Below are 22874 nucleotides of genomic sequence, written 5' to 3' on the forward strand. Positions count from 1 at the left end.
CACTTGCTGAAAATGGATTTTCTGTTTCTGGAAAGCAGCACTGAGACCTTCCTTTTCCTATAAATGCCATGGAGATCTCTTACCTTCATCAACCAGTGACTCCATGGATTCATTAACCCGGCTGATTTTATGTAAAGAGTCTGTTGACTGCGACAGGAATTTCCAAGTGTGTATTAAGCTGTCATCGTTCCCAACTCTGCAGAAAAACAGAACACAGAACATCGTTTATGACAAAAACCCAGCCAAATGTACTTTCAGATAAGCAGAATAAATGCATTTTAAATATGAATTGAAAAACAAAGCCAGCACTGCACGATTACGTACAGAAATGTGCTTTTATGAGTTGTTTACTAACTACCCACTGGAGCTTGAGAAGCTGTAAGTGCTACAGTTCTGAGTGACGGTGCTTTCCATAAAGAACCACTCCTGAGGTTTTATAGTTCGGATAACTTCATTCCAGTCACGTCCCATCCTCACTGCCCTTGGAGCAAACAGTGCAAAAAAATGCAACACCAAAGGCTATACAAGAGTCCTTATCACTAGCTCTGAGAAAGATCAGAAAAATGGACTGAAATTAAATTCCCCATGAATAGCCAGGACATCCAAAGTGCCCAGAATATGCCAGGCCCTGCAACTGCCTCACATGTAGAACTGCTCAACATGCAGCTACAGTAGGGACCATAAATTAGATTTTCTTCTAAGTTTTTTTGTAATGAATTATGTATAATGCAGTCTAAAAACAGGAAGTGTGCAGCTCTGTGCCTTCACCCTCTTCTTATGGACACAAAAATTAATACTGTACCTGTGCTGCAAATGTGTGCTCAGTATCCAGCCCGAGGCAAGGGAATTTCTTCCTGGAGCCCAAAGCATCCCTGTGAAGTGGCCTTGAATATACCAGGCCATCTCAGCTGTGCCTCTGAACTCCTGCCACGACTAAACTAACCCAAACAATCTGATTGTGCAGAAGACAACTGATGGTATCATACAGAACACGCGTATTTCTGGTTTGTGATCCCTTTCACACCTTTAACACAAGCTGCAGCACGTGAATTTATTTTTAGTGAGATCTCTATTTCTTTATGTTGGCAGTGTCAGATAACACACACACACAGAGTCAGGTGTGGTGGGAGGAACCTCACCCTGCAATGTTCTGTATGGAGACACTTTTGGAGAGTGCTGTGGGCTGCTGTGATCTCCTGTTGAAGGTGGAGGTGACGGTGCTTTCGTCGGGAGCGAGGATCGCGGAGCGCGGGCGCTCCTTCGGCTGCGAGCCTGGAATGGAAGGGTGGGAGAACAGTCAGCCCATGCAAACACCTTAACCACTGTGAACTGGGATGATGATGACTTAAAAGGATCCAGACTCTAAAATCCACTGCCTTTTCTTTCTAGAATCACCCCAGGGGATGTCAGCAGATAGGAATAGACATAGGAAGGGAAGACCATCGACCCCTGTGCAGAACTCACTGCACTATGCTTGAAATACCCAGGTGGGATCTGCAACTCCAGAAACACACATGGGAAACTGAATTTAACTTTTTTGATAATTAATAACGTGTCACAATCCACCCTGTTGCATTTTTATTTCCCTGGGCCCATAGTCATATAAATCTCGCTGCTTCGGGTCAAACTTTTTGAGATGGGTTTCTCTTATCAGTATGTGATAAGAGAAATGATAATCCTGATGATAAATATCACAGAGAAATGATAATCCTGATTTCACTATACCCTCACATACCTTTAACTAATCTGTTCATTTAATTCCAGATTTTTCCTTCTTCAGGTGCATTTCTGCTTTCTGGAGCAACACCTCTGAACTTCACGATAAATACCACAGTGAGTACAACTGTATCACATAGTGTGGTTCCATACAGAGATCTCCAAGCTATCACTTATCAAAGCTTACCACTTAAGCTTATCAAATCATGGCCCTGTAAAACCAGCTTGGGCTATTTCACACCTCTTCTTCACCCTTGGTTACACTGGGTCACTCTGCAGTGCAGTGTATATCTCAGCAAAGTCAGGAACAGCTTGTCAGTATTCCTCCTATTCAAAATTAAACTTTCTAGTTTGCCTGCCTCAAAGCCCAAGACTATTTAATTAAGACAAAAATAATTGTATTTTGAATCCTCTGCACTTAATACTCATAGCTGGATTCTTTCCCGTGTCAGACACCCCTGGACATAGGGTGCATCTTCCAGATTTTGTGGCTTTAACAGCTATAGCCATTCAGCAAGCTAAAAGAGACAAGTAATTTTTCTAAATTTGAGATGATTTTACATTTGCTTAAAGTGACATGGACACTGCAGAAGAGGATGAACTCTGCACAACTTCAGTACAACTTCTGAAATCTCAAATATTGCTCAGCATGCACAGAGGATGCTCTCATCCCTGCTTTAATAAAAGCTTATTCTCCATAATATCCAATATCAGTTGTCAGAACAGTTAAGAACAGCAGATACAGACTACAACTCAAAGCAGAGGGAAAGGAACTTGTCTTACTTTTGTTTCTCATGGTTACTGTGGGTAACGAAGAGGTATCGTGTGCCTGGAGCATCCCTCTCTGTGGCTGAAAGAAAAACGAAATTCACTTTAATTTCTTCCTCCCTTCTCCCAGAAGATTGTGCCATACAACTAAAACAAAAAAAAGCTAATTTTTTGTCTGAATCTGCTCAGTGTATGTGTATTTTTAAATATATTTTTTATTTTCCCTGAATGAAATGGGCAAAATAACAGATGGAGAAATGTGCAGCAAATATGAAAATGTGAAAGTGATGACAATACTGAAGTGAACTGAAATCATAATTGCACAAACATTACTTAGCTTGGACAAGCAGGTTCCTTGCATTTGGGGTAAGCACAAATTCTGTGTGTTCCTCATATAAACAGTACATGTAACAGTTTTCATTATGTGAAAGCTTCAGCACAGGGGCTGAAGTTCTTTACAACAAGCTGGAAACTTTGTGCCATATGGTAGAAAGTGTTTTATATCTGCATAAACTTTTTTGTTTGCTCAGTAGAGTAGATGAAATCCCTTACCTTCATTTTGACCTTTGCGCAAGAAGCAAAACTCTCCTTACAGCCTTTGTGAACAATTGCATTACAGTCTGTCAAAAAAATCCCAAAAAACAATGAATTAAACAAAACCCCACAGAAAACAGGTCCGTTTTTGCTGTTTGTAATCTGAACTGTTCACTTTCACAGCTGAGAATTGTAACTTTCAGGCATCATTGTGGTTTACACAAGTAGCTACCAATTCTGAGAGAGAGGCCGCTTTCCAGGATAATTAGCCCTTTGTTTGTTAATAACATGGAATTTAACAGGAAATGCTGTTTAAAAATCAATGCAAGGTTGAGTTGCCAGGCGTCTTAAATTAAAGAATAAAAGGAAAAAAAACTGATGGCATGATTCCTCTGAAAGTAAGGTGGAAAGCAGAAGCAGGACACAGAAACAGAAACCAATTGTAGGGCCAATATTTCTCTGAAAAGACAAATACTGTTCTCATGAAGACAAGGACTGTGAGAGCTAAAAGATAGAAGAGGACAGGGAAATTCATTTACATGAACTCAGACATCATGGGTAAGATCTACAGCACAGAACCCAAGTGCTGCTGTACTACAGGGTTACCAGAAAAGGCAGCAGGAGCAGCATCTGTCAGGGACCATGCCTGTGAGGTTGGGACTTCCTGCTGGAAACTGGATTGAAATTCTGGTCCAAAACCACGACATTCACCAATGCGAAGAACACCATGCTTTAACAGCACCCTTTACTGCATATTTGCCAGAGCAAAAGCTGGGTGGTTTGGGTTTTTCTGGTTGTTTTTTTTTTTTTTTTTTTTAATACCCTGAGTCTGCCCGTGATCTCTGCCAGCAGATTTCTGGGAAAGAAAGTTTTCAAAAATGATTCAAACTGCTTGTTTTTTCATAAGAATTGAGAACTGGGTTTGAGGCTTTAACTCTTTTGGCAGATGAAAGACCACAGCTCAAGAGGAGATTCAGTAGCTTAGAGAAAAATACTTCCCCTCATTCATGACAACACTAACACAGATAATGAACTGTATTTCACATGTATGCTACACTGTAAGTGTGAAGTTCTGAATTATTTCTTGTAGCACAAAGAAAGGAAAAAAATCTATGTCCAGAATGACAAAATATGCTCACATTTCTAGAATATCTTACATTTGGGACAACCCAATAAAAGCCAGTAATTCTGGTATTTTGACAGAGATAAGGGTAAGGCCACAGGGTGCTGCTATTCTGGCAATGTCTCACCATTTCCTGTGCAAGAGAAGACAGAACAAAGCAACCTGAAAGCTCTTGCAAAAACCCACAAGCACTATATTTTTCCAACCAAACAAGGAAGAGAAACAGAACCTGCTCCTGGTGCATGAAGAGAGGCAGTGAGACAATTCAGAATAATGAAATTCACACTCAAGCTTTGAAAGCCTGAAGGCAGCTCTTTAGTGTGTACCATTTGGCAAAAAATTTGGATTTTTTATATTATAAAAAATCTGGTTGCAGGGACTTTATTCTTTCAATTCAACTCTTCAGCAAGTAGGAAGTTCCTCTAACTCCTCTGTGTCACTAGCATTAATAACTAAAACCCTCTACACCTTATTTTCTGCATCACTGATCATAAAAAAATTAAAAACCACAAGGCAGAAAGCTACTAAAAATTAGGCTTTTTTGCTCATCCATTTGTTTCAGAGCATGCTCAATCTTTCAGCATTGAGCAGATATTTCAGGAACCTGGGGGGCATCACTGAAAAGCTGAGACATTGATTTAAAATGATCCAGTGCTTTAAAAGGCATCAAGAAAAAGTCATCTATAGGCGAGACAGAGCAGTGGTGGTAGCACCAGCCTACAACAGCACAGGAGTATCAGAGCTTCTGCTGCTGGTTATCCATCATTTCCAAAAGATGATGACCTGAGGAGGATTTTAAGATGCAAAGGGAGAAAGAACCACTCTCAGATGTGCACTCTCAACCTAGGCCCTCACCAAACTTTTTTTTATGACATTAATTTTCTGGCCAATACAGAAAACTTACAAAAATTTTCCATTGTACCTTGAAAGTAAGGAAGGAACTTGTGTGCCAAAACATATGACACTGTTGGGTTACTTTAACTCATTAGCATACAGAGCATTAAACTGGGATCTATTTGATTTTCTACGTGGCTTCAGAAGCTGTTAAAAAAGTCAAGTGGGGAAAGGGAGAGGATGCATTTGAGAGCTTGTAATTGTTGATGGTTTACATTTCCCATCAGGCTGACACAGAGCATGTCTCAGACAAACAGCTCTACTGAAATCTCTTCCAGGAAACTCAGAGGTGCCATTCGGGATTCAGCTGGCTGCTCCTTCCCCTGCTCACATCTACCAGAAGGAACGGAAGGCTCCAGCCTGGGAGCAGTTCCTGCAGTTGCTTTGACTCATTTCTAAGCTAGTGGAGTAAAAAATTACTGATAGTGAGGAGAGGAGAGCCTTTCCCAGTGAGCTGCAGTGGGAAAAAGACGTTTTTGTCTGCATATTCTATAGCTTTGGGTTGCTGCATGAACCAAGCAGCGTTCTGGTCTCGACCACACAAACACCGCTGACCTCATCGAGCTACAGGCATGAGAAACCATCTGATAAAAAAGGAGAAAAAAATCCCCAATCTGCCAGAAACCCTCAGTGAGGGTTCCCATCCTGCCTGCTCTGTGCTGCACGTCCTTCACACACTCACAGGTAGTTGTCATTTGACCTGTGATGCAATTTCTTGTACAAAGGGAGCAGAGGGTCAGTATTTCCTTTCTGCACCATGTGGTTCCCACTGTGGGTGCACCAAAGCAGTGTTTCAGAGAACTAAAGCAATACACCACAGATGGGTGGGACTTTTTTCTTTCCCCACTGGAAATAAAAGCCATGATTCAAGCCAGCTGTCCCTGTCCTCTGTCCATCTTAGCAAAGCACCTCAGCTCCAAGCCACTACATGCAGCTGAAATAACCAAAGTCCTCCTGACCAATAGAGCCCAACAAGGGGTAGAAAACCCCACAGCCTGCTGTGATGGCTGAGCTCAAGCTTAGGAAAGAGGTTTCAGGACACCTCCATGCATCCACAATTCATTTCAGTCCAGTTTCCACAAGGCAACACGCCGCTCCATGAATCACTGTCTCCAAAGTCTCCCTCCCACCTGACATCCTCAAGCAAAAGGAAAATAAAGTGTAAGGTTTGCATTTTCCATGCCAGATTCAATGAAAAATAAAAGGAAGGGAGGGAACCCCCCCGACTTACTTGCACAGTAGTACGAATCCTTATTGAAAGGCTTCATACAGTGGTAACAGGTTGCTTGGGCTACAACAGAGGTTGCAGTGAAGAGATGTCCATTTAACAGCTTCTTATCTTTTTCCTTCTCCTTGGAATCTTTGTCCTTCTCTTTTGTCTTCTCTTTATCTTTCTCCTTTTCCTGCCGAGACAAAATGACCAAAAGCCTCGTCACCTCGCAGAGGTCTCTTCCCTAGTTACAGATTGCTCAGTGTTTGCCTTTGGCACGGTGAGGACATCGATCGAGGTGCACCTGAACAATGGCCATGTGTCTGCACAGCTCTCCGTTAAAAATGCCACTCACAGCCCCTGTAGAAGTGGATTTACATACTATCGACTCACACAGCTGTCTCACCACTGCAGATGAAACTGAGTCTGTTCTGAAGGCACCTACTTCCTTCTACCTTTGTTTTATAGTTGCTTGGTTTAACGACTTTACCTCTTTTCTTTCTCTTGGCTCTTACCATTTTAAATAAATTGTGTTAAATACAAATACCACACGCAGTGTGTATCAGAATTTCAACACAGTTATTTTTTAAGGCCAAACCATAAGGCTTGTGATTCACAGCTGCATTTTTAATGGAGAACACAAGCTCTTCCTCAGAGCCTGTATAGTCTCACTGCCAGAGTATTTCCACCTCTGTTTTCCTTCCAACCAGAGACTTTTTCAACAGTTACATGCAACCCCAAGTAACTATGTGAAGCTTTTTGGCAAAATGGATCTTTTATATACTCTCAATATATGGCACCACAGAAAGGCTGAGGAACAACAGCAACACCATAAAAGACCTTCTCATCTTCCACAAGCCACAAGTCAACCTCTGGGCTACTCAGCTTTGGAAAGATGACAAGCACAGACAGTTTCTGCAACTTTTAGGAGCGTTTTTGCTTATTTTTCTATGGCTCCCTTAGACAGAAAATACTAAATACAAAGACTTTGAAACATTTTTCCCTGCACCCTTTCATGGATTTGGAATTCTTCCAAACAATTTTTAAAGGAAACGCCACAGAAAACCTCTGAATTTGAATTACAGTGACTCCTTGTCTTTCCAAGTACCAACCCACAACATGTTTACCATATTAATCAGCTCCAGGTCTGCACTTTTAACTACTGCTGCAGATTTTCTGGCATCTGAAAGAGAAGCTTAACCAGAAACTGGTAAAGGCTTCTGTCAGCTTATCTTTGCATTTTGTTATTTATATGCCATGTGCCCTTTGCCTAATATTATCATAGGCTGAGTATCAGGGAGCTGCAGGGCTGCCCATGTGAGCAACTGCCATGGAGTGGCGGGAAGAGGGATGGAGCTCTGCAGCCGCTGCAGGAAACTCTTGAGCCCTGGATGACACACTCAAATAATGAGTAACTCAGCCTAAGGACTCCTCTCCCAACACATCCCAGGCAAAATGCCAGTGCCGGAGTCTCCCTGCAAAGTGTCATAAACAGAAAGTCTATTTACTAGCCCCAAACACTATTTTGTTCTGCAAATAAGCAAAACTAGGAGCATTACCATATGGAATAATCCTGTCTGAAGCAGAAAACCTGCCAGAAAGAGTCTGTATTGCATCACATCTCCGCCTCCTCTGAGCCATCAGCCTGGCTCACCACCCCACGGAAACCTCCACAGCCCCATTTTCCATCCGCTGACCTGCCCATCTTTAACCATATCCAGCCTGGCACGGTTCAGGAACTGAAACTCTGCAGTTTAGGCCTGGGCTGACAGTACCAAGTTGATGCCTGGAGTTTTGCTCTACTGCCAAGCCTTGTGAAGCTCCAAGAGTAAAGAGCGCTCTAAGCTCAAGCTAAATCTTGTGACTCTCATGCTGAAAGGAGATTTCCCATCCTATACTTCAAACCGACCTGAAATGCACTGTGAAACCCAGCAATTCTGAAGTCTGATTTTAATTTCAATTAAAGCTGAACAACCTCAGGAAAAACAGGAAATCGGTACACCACTTTCAAGGAGGAAACAGCAAACTCCACACAGGGGCTGCCTGCCACTCCACTGAAGGACAAAGTCTCACAATGAGATTTTTTTCAGCTTTTTCTTTTTTCCTGTGGCAGTTACTGGAACTTCATTTAAAGAAGGACAGTAGAAACAAGACTATTTTTGTGCTCTTGGAGATGCCAGTGAGATCTGAAGCCTGGCTTTGTGGCTGAACCAACGTGCCAGAGCAGACACCACGACAGGTACCGCGGCACCGAATTAACACCGCACACCACAGCAGTGGATCCCGCTCCCCAGGAACCATGGAGCTCTTACCTCCCAGTGCTTAAGTCCCACCAGCCTGACTGTGATCTGAGGTACTTCTGAGAATCTATTCCGTTTTACCGACATCCTTCCCCCGGGGCAGGAGAGCTGCTCCCCACCAGGAACTGCTCCCCACTAGCCCATGGCGATGCTGGAGGCTGCAGCAGGGCCGGGGATGGAGGCACAGCACAGAGGAGTTGAGCAAAAGGGGGGAGGGGCAGGACAGTTGCTGACTTCCTTAAAGATGATTTTAGCTACTTTGCTACTGCTTCATCTTGCCCTACCGTAGGTTCCACTGTGAAAAAAAAAAAAAACCCAAAAAACCAAACCCATACAGGCAGAAAGGATGTGATTAATATTTTACAAGTCGCGAGTCAATACGAGACCACCTATTTAAAAGGTAGAGGGGAGTAAATCAAACACTCTGTGATGTTTGAGGTACAGAAAAAGTGAATTTTAACACACCTCAGTGTTGCTACATACTACTTCAGCAAACAAAGTGCTGCAGAAGTTGCCCAGACAGAAAGGTTTTGTGTGTTCGCACTCCTCCTGCTCTGCAGGTCACAGATATTCTGTCTCCTAATCCTTTCAAACGCTTAGAACTCCTACCATTTACCCTGAAATGCTGCTGCTGGCACAGCACTGCCTTATTACTGTGCAAGGCAAGGAAAAAGAAAAATTACTCATGCTAATTGTTGTAATTTCTCAGAAACTCTTGACCAAAATGAAAAAAAAATAGGGTTTTTTCCTGAACTGACAAAGATAGAGCATGTTTAAGACTTTGCAAATGTGAATCAGGGCACTCTGCTAACAGCAACAGATTCACTGATAATCCCAAATAACACCAAGGACACACCAGGCATGGGTAAATTCACATCATCTTCTACCAGTATGCCCTCCAGTTAATGCTCTAAACACCCCCTTTTTTTTAAAGGGTTTTTTACCTAACTCTCTGCAACATTTTCCAAAAGAGCTGTTGTCATTAGTAGGCTCAAATATGCTTTATTTTACTTTTTTTCATCTCAGTAAACTGCATTTCTGAAGGTCTGGAGATCAGTAAAACCAAGCTGAAAAGACACTGAAACCTCCCTCCCTCCTGACAGCTCAGAAACCAACTTCCTTTGTCAAACTTCCTCTTTCAAGGTTTGTTGTTCTGTTGGTTTTAACTCTCAGAGGTTTTTCTCGTCTGTAATGCTTCTGAGAAATCAGTATTCCAATGAATTTTTGGTCAAATTATTTAAATGTGCAGGTGGAGCTTTAAAAATGTACGTAATGCAAACATTCCACTGTGAGCAGACAAGAAATTGTAACTCGAATTACATTTTGGCTTTTATTTAGTAAAAGTATGAGAGTTGATACAAGCTGCAATTTTTATAGTGCGTGTTATGGTTGGGATTTTGGAGCAACTCTTTGTCAACACTTTCAGACCCAATCACAAAACTAGTGAAATCAGACTGCACTGAGCAAGTATATAAAAGCACTGCTGCTATATTTTCTGTCCCAACCAGATCTCGTACCTCTCTCTCCAGTTCTTGCTTTAGAGATTATTCACATTAATTGCAAGAACCAGTTAATGAACTTCCAGTCTCACTCACAGTCTGTGCAAAATGCTCCTGAACTTCTCACTGGTGTTTGCACAGAGGTTTCTATGTAAACAGATTTACTTTTTTGACTTTGTACTTTGCAGCAGGGAAAAGCGCTGTCCTAAAGTTGCTCAGCAGCAGCTCTAAGTCACTGAAACTTGTGGCTTTCTTTCTTTAAAGACAAATCCATGAAGAGGAGCTGTGTGTAATTCCACCTCTCAAGAGCCTTCCAACAGTATTTACCAACATATTAACTACACATCACCTAATGAGACAGTAAAGTGCTCCGAGCTTCTGTCAGACAGATGAATTGAGGTGAGATTCAAACAAAAAAATCCAAGCCAAGGAAATCCCCAAACATATATTAACCTTCAGGGGACAATCTAAGGCAACAACAGCCCGTTTGTGTGAAATATTTAGCATTAATGTAATTATTTCTGTAACCAATACTGTTCCCAGAAAATTCAGCTGTGCTGAGCAGGGCTTAACTTTCAGCAAATTAAATTCCAGGGTTTCAAGGATGGAAAAAGGGAAAAATATAAATATTGGCCATCACTAAAGGTCACTGTTTGAGCAACTTCTCCTGCAGTGCACAGGAACTTTGTGGCAAAAGTAAAAAAATGGTGAAAAGACAATACAGCCTTCAGCAGCCAGTCCCTTCTTACAGCTCCTGTCCTTGTTTTATTAAACACTGCTCAGGTTCTGTAAAAATTAGACTCATTAATCACTACAAAGCCCTAACTCATGCCAGGGCAAAATTTATTCTCTGTGGGGAAAGGAGTAAAACCATAGAATCATAAAGGCTGGAAGAAACCTTCAAGATCATCCAGTGCAACTGTCCACCCAGCGTTGCCACTGTAACCCAAATGTAGGACCCAGCACTTGGCCTTATTGAACCTCATACAGCTGTCCTTGGGCTCAGTTTTGGGGTGCTAAGATTTCCCATGGAGCCAGTTCCTATCACCCCACAGACAATCCTGCCCTTACAAAAAAAAAGGAAAAAAAAAAGGAAGGAAGAAAGTAAAAGAAAGTAAAGAAAGGAAAGTCAGGCAAAGACTTAAACACAGAATTCATCTCTGCTGCCTAGGGCACTCCAAAAATCACAAGAAGCACTTACTTTGCTCTTCTTGCTGCTGGACATTTTATTCCTGAGGTAGCTGAAGGTGCGGCTGACTTTTGTTACACCTTTACCAGCGGGGACACTGCTGCTCTCTTCGGATATACTAAAATAAAGATAAAAGTTGCTTTTGGTTTTTCTTCCCGAAGCATCTATTAAATGGATAGATTCTTTTTAAAGGACAAATGCATTTCTTAGCCAATAGAGTCTTGGGTTGCTTTCTGGTGAAAGAGAAGGAAGAGTGAAGACAAAATGCCAATCCACTCATTTTGAGATAAATTTCAAGGAATCCTCCTATCTGTTTTGAAGCAGGCCATGCCATAGCACCCTCTGCTGCTCCCCTTGTCAAATAACCAGGAACCATTAATGCTGGTAAAGAACCATTTCCTTCCAGAGAAAGGCATCTAATGAACTCTGAAAAGGCAGTGAATGTTTTTAACAGAAACCACACTGTCTGCAAAGCCTCCCCTGAGAAATGAGAATACCAATATTAAGTAATAAACCACAATGGTTATGTGTATTAATTTAGGAATTTTTAGGATCCCAGATAATTTTTGCCAGTCTTTACATGCACAAGCTTATGACTTCTTCAGCTACAAAGGAAGAATAAGGAAACTATTATTGTATTAAAGGACACAATCTGTCAATATTAAGCACAACACAAACCAAAAGCAGAAGAGCAGAAATACAAATTAAACCAAGAAGGAGAAAACAGCAGTGAGCAGAGGGGAAGAGCCTCCCAGTCACAAAATAAAACCAAAGCTGCCAGTGACACAGAGACCAGACACTCAGCTCCCTCAGTGCCACAAACGTCCTTCCTCCAGTGAAGCACTCTGAAAGCCACCAGGAAGATTATCTCCTCTGTGCAACTTGCAAGGGTGAAAAGTAACATACAAAAACACGATTGTTTTGGCCTTTGTTATATATATAGAGAGAGAATGAGCCACAGGAAGAAAGAACTACTTTTAGTGTAAAATGTAAGTCAGGGTAAACTGATACCATGCAACAATGCATAATCTGATGTTATTGGCTATGAATAAACACAGAGCCTCATTAAGAGGTGAGACTTAGAACAGACTTTCCTATTCTGTGATCTAGAATATTCTTCAGCCTTTAGAGATACGGGACTGATTTTCAGCAGCCTGACAACTCCTGATTTCAGCTGAAGTGCACTGGTGCCAGGAGGGGTTCTGGGTGTCCAAGGCAGAGCCCACTGCAGACAGAGTCCCCCAGAAGGGACACGGTGTCCCCAGGATACTGTACCTCTGCACCGAGGAGCCCACGGAGCTGCCGAACGACTGCGCACCTGGAAAAGACGGGAGGGGCAGGGGGTGACAGGTTAGACTGCAACCTTCCAAAAAAACATCATTTGCATATTGGGACAGTTCAAGAGGAAAGGGAAATGTTTTCCAGAAGTGGGTGTTTAGAACAGATTTCACATGTTCAGGATAAAACCTGTTCCCTGCATCCTTGGCTGCTCTCAAATTAGATGCTGAGGCAAAAGCCTGTTTAGTATTTTTATCACTCTTCAGCTATTAAGTAAAGACTGTGCAACTGTTAAACTTGCTGGTAAATCAGGGTGTCTGAATCAGAACTGCCAATTCAATGACAATAGGTATAAATGAGAATCATTCTGACACAATGCTTTTATTTATACTGCACTAGAAAGGATCTATTGTACAGCACATCCGGGTTCCATGTATAAAACTTTTCTGCTTGATAAAATTGTAGTTCATTTTCCCATCAAAATCCTGAGGCACTTCATAAAGAGTAAGGGAAACAAGGGAAGCCTTATTCCGTTTTCCACAAAATGTTACCAGCCTGGGGCTCCGTCACGAAACACTGCTTGAGGAAAGGCTGAATTTCAACATGAAGCTGAAGCCCTGCCAATGGCACCAACTCTCTTCACACAAGAAACCTGCTTGCACAACACATTTGGAGCAGATCTGGGAGCTGACACCATTTACCAGAACCATCGAAGAACACTAAAACATCAGGATGAAATGATCCAGGACAGAGGGCTCTCTCTGAAGTAACTGGGCTTGCCAGGACTCCAAAAAAATCTTCATACAATTACTGTTTGCAGCCCTATCTGAAGTTCAAGAAGCAGCATGACTGTCACCTTATTAGGCTTCTGCATTTAGACTGCAAGAAAAACAGTATTTTGGCTCAAATTCCCTTAATGCTAAGGGTGAATGCAAAAGAGCTACTTGCCATTAGAGGAAAAGATGTCCCTTTACCCAAAAGCAGTAAGTGCATTAGGAAAATCCGTGCATACAATATTAGGCTTTAAAACCAGAGTTTTCTAACCACTGATTCAAGTGCCAACAGAGTCTGAGACAGAAATAACATTTCTTCATATTGAGAAACTAAAATACAGGCATACCCCGTTACCTAAACCCTGCTTGGAGAGCTGTGTTAATATTTCCCTTGCAAAATCTTTCACCTCATTAATGATTTATCCCAAATACACCAAAGTTAGTAATACTGTAATATGTATGCAATGAAGTCCACTATTTGATTTCTAACAGTGATATTATATTTTTATAATATAAAACTACCTAAGTGCCTACTAAGATCACACAACTAATTTACAGACTTCCAAATTCTTGGTTAAAGTTCCTGTAACTCTGGTTCCCGTTTCAGTTCTAGTTTGCTTTTAACCTGTGTTAGGCCTCCTTAGTCTTTCATTTCCTTTTAAAATAGATTCCTCAGTTTGACTGGATTTAAGTATTTCACAAACCTTTTTGTTTCTCTGCAGTTAACATCAGAAATGTGAACAAACTCTGAACCAAGAGCTGCAATAATTTGATATTTGTGACTGTTTTTCACTACCTTGAGAAAATACACTGCATGGGAACTACAATTATGTATCATTTATCTTTTACTGCAATAGTTGTTTTCTCTTAAAAGCAGGGGTCTCTTGGTGCTGGCAGGCAAAATGGATCCAGTCAAGAATCGAGGTCTGTTTATGATTTCATATTTTAGATTATAACATAACATCACATGATCAACCCTCTGCTGCAAGCTGTAAACCCCAGGAAGATAAGCATGGAAAAAGACACATCTTCTCACCTTCTGGTTTGTTTCTGAAGTAGAACAGGGGAAGGAAAGCTTATTTTTTTAACGTTTTGTGTTTTCTGTCATGACCAGGAACAAAACTGACATCTGACTTCACAACCCACGAAAAAATGAAGTTTTTATTTCAGAAGCCAGAACTGCTATCTGTGTACAATGAACATGGGCTAGCAGCCAAATTTTGCTGTACTCATCTGAACACCTTTTAAGCATCACCCACCAAAATTAGTTCATATAGTAGCTAGATTTGAAATAATTCATCAGGATCCATTATGCAGAAAGCAGTGACTGGACTAGGATGCTGAAACCAGCTTGCAATGCCTTCATGCTGCCACTAATCAAACTTCTGTGGGTCAAGAAATCCACAGGCTTCGTAATAATTGTCCAGCCATCTGAAATCCATATCTTACATATATCACCAAACAAACTTCAACTAATTCTCCATTTTCTAAAGAAAAACAGGCATGGTGAGGTTGAAGAGTGGTAACTGAAATGCACGAGCAATCTTAACGTTCACACATCCATCCTCTTATGAGAAATGAACCCTAAAGATGTGAAAAAACAAATTGGTCTGGGATTACTCCATGAAAAATGCCCATTGCCAAAGCAGTCTTAGAAACAGCTGTGGCTAAACCAACCTTCATAAAGTCATCGCAATATCCTCAAACATGTAAAGAAAACAACATTATTGTTTGAGACAGTATCTGGCACTATCTTAAATGATCATCGTTAAAAGGAGCGCTGTTGAGGGAGAGAAGATAAATACTGGCTACCATAAATATCCTCTAAAATTGTCATACCCTAACATGAATATCAGGTGTTGGATGCTTAAAACAAAAAACCAAAAATAAACAATAATAAAATAACCCAAACCCTCAAAAGAACAGAACTCACCAAACAAACAAAATCCACCAAAAATTTTACCTAAAGGTACTTTTTACTGTGGGTCATGATAGAATGCACAGCTGTGTTTTTGCAGTTCACTTTGTGGGGTTCATGAACTCTGAGTTGTGTTAAAAGCAGAAGAAAAGGACAGAGAAACAAGGAAGGAGCTTAAATATGGAAGTGGGTAATATCACACCTGGGCAAGGACTTTCTTGAAGGAAGGGACAAACCCACAGTGAAGACCAGGAATGGAAAGGAGGAGAATTTAGATACGTACAACATGGATGGTGTGGAGATTGTTTTAAATTCAGAAAGCAACCAGAATCTATTGGACTGGAAAGCAATTTCCCCCATCCCACTATAGACACAAGTACTGTGTCTGGTTTATTTCAACAGTCTAATAAAACATGCTTAAAAAATAGGAAACATTTTCAATTATCTTTGATAAGCCTATTTAAAAAACACAAAAGGAGTCTAAATTACTTTAATTCAATCTTCTGCCTTAGTCAGGCTTCTTTTAGCAATGGAGTTTGCAGGAGAAAAAAAAGCTACCAGAGAACTCTCGCCTGTTTCCCACAGAACTATTTGGATAATAATATCAGGACCTAGATATGATCACCTTGAGGATTTAAGGTGTTTGACTGCAATATGTGCTTTTTGCATAGTGGGGGAACTGTGAAGTTGCTGTGAAGATTTTCAGAATTTAATAATCAGGGCTTCTGTCCACTTCTCTTCCACTGAGCAATGCACTCACTGTCACTTTTGGAGGGCAAGATTCTACCTCTTCTGCTAACTCCATGCACTGCAACAAGCTCAGGGCAAGTATTTTGGTTTCAGTAAAAAGGTAAAGATTATTTTGCTGCTCAGAGTGGCAGGTGATGATATTTGCCACGTGGATACAGACTAAAACTAACCAGATAAGATGTGATGGTGCTGATGTAGAAGATTCTTTAGATAATAATCCTTTTATTCTGCCATTAGTGAGTATTCAGATACAGCACTAAGATAATGCTATTAGACATCATGCAATGGAAAGGTTAGTTCAATGTTTGCAAGGTGAAATTCCAGTGTCTGAAGCAGAAAACCAGATTTCCCTTTGTTTCCACCCATTATGGCTGCAATGCACAGAAAACAATTACTTACTATCCAACTCCTCCTCCTCCTCATCACTGGAAGAAGAGCCAATAGAAAAGAGAGTTTTAGACTTAGGAATGAATGGAGAGATGCTGAAGGAGAAGGAGATTCGTCTCGATGGTCGAGTCCGGCCCTGGGCTGAGAAGTGGGTTAACAGCAGACATTAGAGCATGCTTGAAAATGCATTTAAAAATAAAAAAAGGACAGGAAAGCAGCCAAAGCAAACTAAAAGCAAAGCAAAGGAAATGTCTGCAAAGCAGCTGGCTCCAGAAAGGCACAAGAAACAAAGAACTGAGAATGTGCAAATTCCAGAGGATGCAGGTTTCAGAGGGCGCAGGTCTCACTGCATGCACAGATCGAGGTTTGAAGCTTTCCCTATTTTTGGTGACTTTTTTTTATAGGACCTCTTAGTGAAGAATTATAGGCAGCTAACTTTCCAAACTGAATACCAACAACAAAATGGATCTCTGCACAAAGGGCATCAGCTTCGCTGAAAGAACTGCCAAGGACTCACACCAGAACACCTCAAGATATCTGTTTAAAGGTGCTTTCTGCAGTTAAATGACACAGCAAAGCTACCAAATATTAGCAAGGTCAGTTTATCTGAAGTGTTAACTTAATCTACCTGGGGAGGTTCTTGCCACTTCCATCTCTAAAAAAAAAAAAAATCAAAAATGATGATAATGTTATGCCCCTCAAAATTTCCAGCTTTAAAAAAAGAGACACTTCTTCCAAAAGAAAACAGAAAAAACAAGCATCTCTTTTGCCTTCTTCTAAAATTTAGGAGTCCTTGTTTCAAGGAAACTGCCTGAACATGAGAAAAGCCACACTACAGGCTCTTCTGCCCTTGCCTGGAAGATGCCTACTAAACACAGTGCCAAATTCAGCAATTATCCATGAAATCACAGATCCCATCATTTATTTTTAAGAGCAGCCCTTGCACAGCAGCAGCTTTGCAACAATTCTTTGTAATTACAATGGTCTCTGACAAGAGAAGTAGGATCCAGTCAGCCACTCTTCATTGAAACTGGATTCCCAAAGGCTGTATTTCCCAAACCTTCTCTTCATACAAGCACAGGTGGAAATCTCTGAGCTGTGACCTGATTGCTGGACACCCACTGCTCATATGGTACATCTGTATGTCCTGGGAAAGGTGACTGGGACAGGGCTGAGGAAACTGCCCCTGGGACAGGTCTGATCTAAGGGTCCTACTTAAGCACCTACATTAAATGTCTTCAGCACATGTATTCAGGCACTTCTAAGTCATTCCATGGATAAATCAATTCACTTGCAGGACAGGGAAAACAGGCTAAAGACTTTATCAAGTATTAAACTTCCAAGAGAAAGATGAAGCAATGATTGCTCTCTTTGAATGAAATATGTCCTTTCAGCCACATACAATGAGGGTTTTTGCATGGCTGGTATCATACATCAAAAGTGAATTCAGAATATAAAAACACTGTCCAAGGAATAGCCAATGCTATGCAAGCAATGCAAAGCAAACTCCCCTGAAAACTTCCTCCAGCCATTAGTCACAAATGCCAGTTGCCTACAGGCAATTTGACTAAAATGTGCACAGTTTTCCAACGTAAGCAGAACAACCCTAGAGGGACCCAATGAAAGGCATTTAAACTGAAGAATTCTTAGCAAGACCCACACATTAGTTTTGTTTAGACTGCCTTTTTGAAGGAGTTGTTCTAGTGTTCCAGACTTGAAGAACACAATTAGGCAACACCACTTTTTCTTCTGTAGTCTACTGTCTATTTAGACTAAAAGTCAAGATGAACAATAATACTTTACTGTAAATTGAACCACCTTCTTCAGCCCAGTTCAACTTCCATTTCAGTGGTTTTATTTATAGCAATTCCTGGCTTTATAACAGTGCTCCACACTGGAAATTTGCTATTCCAAGGCTAAAAGCATTCTTCCGAGCACTCCAGCCAACAGCTCTTGTGACCTCCCTCTATAAAATGCTGAAGGATTAACATTGTGAATGGCCACAGCAGCTCTTGGAACATCTGACACATCAGATGGAGTGTGGGCTAGGAACTCAGTCTTGGAATTGCTCCTGCCTCAGCACACATGACAATAAACAGTAAAAATAAAAGAAATCCCTTCATATGTTTATTAATCTGGATTTAGTTTTTAAAGTTCTCATGCACAGCATGTTGCTTGTTGCTTTCTTCCCATTCAGACACATTTGCAGGGATCAGAGGGTCACTTTTTCTTTTAAACACCTACCACAAGATTATGCAAGTGGAATAAAGAACTGAATTTGTCCTAGAATTCACTTCTATGTCATTCTTGCATAACTCTTAAGTGTCCTGCTGGAAAAACATGAACATGAAACCCAGGTGACACAAGGGAGTTTATACAACAAGACCTCCTTGTAAGAGGCACTAAACTCCTTCCCATGTCCTATGCTCACAATTCAAACAATACTGTTCCTCTTTCCAAGGGGAAGAATGAAGTAGAGTAATAGAATGGTTTGGGTTGGAAGGGACCTTAAAACTCATCCAGTTCCAACCCCCTGCCATGGGCAGGGACATCTTCCACCAGACCAGGTTACCCTGAGCCTCATCCAACCTGGCCTTGAACACTTCCAGGGATGCGGCAGCCACAACTTTTCTGTGTGATTCACTGAAGTTTCTCTAGTTAGGAAGGTGTCAGGATCGGGAAAAAAAAATCCATGAGCTAAATTTTCCAAGTGATTACTCCTTTTCTACGCTCATATTAACCCCTCAAATGCTCTGATTTTCAAAAACCACCTTTCTATAAAAATGTGGCCCTTTTGAGAGGTCACAAATTAATGACAGAGAAAATGATACTCACAGGAATGTTAGTAATTTTTACATTCAGTGTCCCAAACTCACAGACATTTGCCTCAAAGCAAAGACTAACTCTGCTACTTTGTCCACAGCCCATCCTTCCTTCTCCAGGGACCAGGCTGGCCAGGCTGGCTCTAGAAGAAGATGGGATAATCAAGCCTCCATGGCAATTTAAGGCCAGGCCACAGGACATTTTAACAGCCTCAGCCATCCAGGCTCCCTCAGCCACCAACAGATCATTTTTGGGGAGCCAGCCAAGGATTCTGGTGTTTGGTCAGAGGTTGGTTGCAATGCCAAGAAATTGGCTGCTTTAAAAAACGACAACGAAGACCTTCAGCCCAAGGAGGGAAGAGGCAGTGCCACTGCATAGGGCAGGATCTGGTCTCTTCACAGGACAGAGCTGCCCATGCTTTGGTTACTGTTGCTGGGGGACACATTAGGCCACATTCCATTAATCGTGGAATAATCATGGTGAAGAACTTAAAAATGTCTCCTACAAAGCAGAATCCCTGTGAGCCTCCTCCAGCAAGTCTCCTCCACGAACAAAGTACCTTTCTTAAAGCACCTTGTTCAGCTTTGCAAGGGAGAATCACGTTAATAAAGAGGAAAGATCAGACACCATCACTAACTGACAAGACAAGAGCTAAAATGTCAATAGGGTTTCTGGCTGGCAATTAATGACATGAAAACATGTGTAATACATCCAGCTGCAGCGTTCTGAATGACTTTTTCAGCTGAAAGAATCAATTCAACCAAGTTGCAAAATGAAGTGCTTGTTATTGCTTCAATTAAGCTAAACTGGAAAATTCTATAGAATCATCTCTTATTATTTTCTTCAGGAATGAGATTCAATAAATTACACCCAACTGCTCCAAAATATTTAACTCAAAATGAATAGCAACAAACTCCCCCAAGGAGATCATGACATGGATTCTCAAGTTTCCATGTATCAGCTTTAAAAAAATCTAGATGCAGGAAGTAAGATCTCAAGTGGACTATACCTGACATCAAAGGAAGAAACTCTGAAAGGATGCAATTTTTTTAGCCAACAAACTCAATAAATCATAGTTTTCATACCAGTAGTCTAATTTAGAAAGAAGAAAGCGACCCACACAAAGGAAACCCAAGAGAAAGAAAACAGGCAGGATACACTGGGAAGAACAAAACTAAACTGAATGAGTTCTGCCCTTCCACCCAGAATTCCATGCAGCAGTGAAACATGTACTTCACGTAATAAAGGAAGCAAGAGTGGGCAGTAGCACATTTTGCCTTGGGAAGGTAGCAAGATATACTCAGTAATACAGATGACAGAGTGGATAAGGGAAAACTGGATTACTCACTGTCGAGCACTGGTTTGCTAATTGACATTAGAGACATGGATTTGGTCAGTGGAGATGAAACAGCAGAAGAACAGAAATTAAATCCTTGTGGCTGCGACGTTTGATGCACCTGCAGAACAGAACAGAACCACACTGAGCAAATATGTCAAGAATGACAGAACTATCCCACCTTCAGATCCCAGGTCAGTGTTCATATTTACTGCAACTCTCACTCTGAAACACTGAAACACTGCACAGGTGAAATGCAACATTTTGTTCTGTCTTTGAAGTGTAAGATAACTAATTATACAACAGAAGGACTCTGCGTGCTTGATTTTCTTGCAAGACATTACAAAACAGGTATTGTTAACTCTCTGACAGCCATGGAAATTGCTGGTGTGACTCCAGCTCCTCAGCAGAACTAGACTGTGGTTCAACATGGTAAAAAAATCCAATGCTGAGCACTGTGTTCCCCAAAAATGCCATTCCTCTAAGCAAGAGAAGACACAAGAGCTGTCTTGCCACAAAGAAAGAAGTAGAAAATTTAAAAGAGTTGGAGATTCCTCCATGTTAAAGATGGAAGATTTTTAATATTATGTGTATGTACACGTAAGGTGGAAGCCTTTGTCAGACTGTCACTTGGGAAAATGACTTTCAAAATGTCGATGTAGCATTTCCCAGTCATCCAACAGTAGTTGGACAGCTTTACCTGGTGGTTGTAGTCTCTGATTTCTCCTTGCTCAAGTTCCTCAGTGAGCAGGACCAGGGACTGATTGCTGGCAAGTGGACTCCTCCTGAGGTCTTTGGAGCTCAGAGAAGAAGCCTCCAGGTTTGTAGAGGGCTTCTTGTTCTCACCAGAGTCTCCAGCAAGGCCTTCGAGGCTGTAACTGAAGAGAAAGCACAGAGGTCAGATGCTGCCCAACTCTTAGGGACTGGTGTCTTTCAGCACAGAGCACCTGCAAATGTAAAACACACAGCAGGCACTGAAGTGTGCAGGGAAATGCAGGTGCTACTCCTCAGCATGTTCTTTTTCCTTCAGAGCAAATAACAACATCTTTGTGCCTCTAATGAGACATAAAGGTTTGTTTGTTGCTTGAACAACCATTGAAACTCCTGGACAATCACCTTGCCTCATACTTTTTGAGTGGTGCACAGGAAAATCCAGAAACACCTCTTCTGAAGATTTTGGCATTTCCACATATTCTCTTTGCTACCTTTTATTATGCTCTCCCTTGGAATAAAGCCACCCAAATAAAACTACCTTGCATAGCACGTGCTGCCTGTCCTGGACCAATACTCCTCCCAGCAGCCACGTCAGCTTCTGTAACACTCATCTCTGCAGCCACATCCTCTGAATCTACTTTAAAATTTTCCCCTGCACAAAGTCTTGGCACTGATAATGTCATTTATTCTGCCAAAGCTGGTTTCTTTTTTACCCTTGCTGTGGTCTTGCTTTTAAATTCAATAAATGTTGTCTCCGTCACCCAATCAATTTTATTTTATCATCTACTGAGGGAGCTAGGTCTTGCCCAGCAGAGCTGGGCAGTAACTCAAAGCAAAATAAAATACTAAACTTTTGCTTGCAGTACTATTAGAAATAAAACTTTATTATTTAAAACCTATTAGAAATAAATTCTGTAGAGACAGGTGCTGACAGACAAGTGAAAAACACTAATACGCTCTCCTCTCACCTACACAAAACACACCCTCTTTCACATGCAACTATTTAATCTGATAAATCTTGCCCTAATATTCTGCTTCTGACCCTCTTGTTCCTCATGCCCAAGCACCAAGAAACCCACTGAAATGCCAGTGTGGGTTCACTGGGTGAAGCTTTACAGATTCAGCTCCCAGGACATGAGCACAGATCCATGGCCAATGTTTGATCTGACACTCACTAAGTCCAAGGCCTACCCTGGGCTCACGTCCCAGCCCGAGGCTGATCGTGACATCTACGTGGTGAACAAACCAACATGTAAACACATGAAAAAGAAAACACTCTACAGGCTGTACAGATGATTTAAACAACCAGAGGAGCTTTAAATTCAGGTAGACTTGCATAGCAGTGATTAATGTTCTGCAGTCCCTTAGAAGCATTAAGAGGCTCATAAATATGCTCTTTGAAAGCAAAAACTACAATAAACCGTGAAGAAGAAGATTTAGTAGATTTAAAAAACCTTTTTTTCATGGTAATTAATGAGAAAAAAAAGCCTGGTTGAAGCATTTATAATGTAATCTGCTTTAGGAAGATTGTGACTCATCAATGTGTATCTATAGCAGGCATTTAAAAGCTTATTCTAAAACACCTGTAGGTAGAAATCAGTCCCATTTCTACTGGTTATTTAGGGCAGAAGAATATCTCTTTTTTACATTCCAAGGCAGCAA

General features: G+C 41.2%; 1 protein-coding gene across 7 annotated transcripts in view; it reads right to left on the reverse strand.

The window, feature by feature from the left end:
* AKAP13 (A-kinase anchoring protein 13) overlaps window positions 1-22874 on the reverse strand; it is a 202319-nt gene that overhangs the window by 18026 nt on the left and 161419 nt on the right. For 6 of the 7 annotated variants that reach the window (XM_039557341.1, XM_039557343.1, XM_039557342.1 and 3 more), the window contains 9 exons: window positions 21199-21376; window positions 20511-20619; window positions 12509-12551; window positions 11246-11351; window positions 6267-6438; window positions 3037-3104; window positions 2500-2566; window positions 1140-1272; window positions 84-196 (listed from right to left, as the gene is read on the reverse strand). In XM_039557341.1, the coding sequence (XP_039413275.1) occupies window positions 84-196; window positions 1140-1272; window positions 2500-2566; window positions 3037-3104; window positions 6267-6438; window positions 11246-11351; window positions 12509-12551; window positions 20511-20619; window positions 21199-21376 (989 nt within the window). The other variant, XM_039557344.1, reaches the window with a different exon arrangement.

This window comes from Corvus cornix, chromosome 10, assembly GCF_000738735.6.
Source record: "Corvus cornix cornix isolate S_Up_H32 chromosome 10, ASM73873v5, whole genome shotgun sequence".
Taxonomy (NCBI): Eukaryota; Metazoa; Chordata; class Aves; order Passeriformes; family Corvidae; genus Corvus; species Corvus cornix.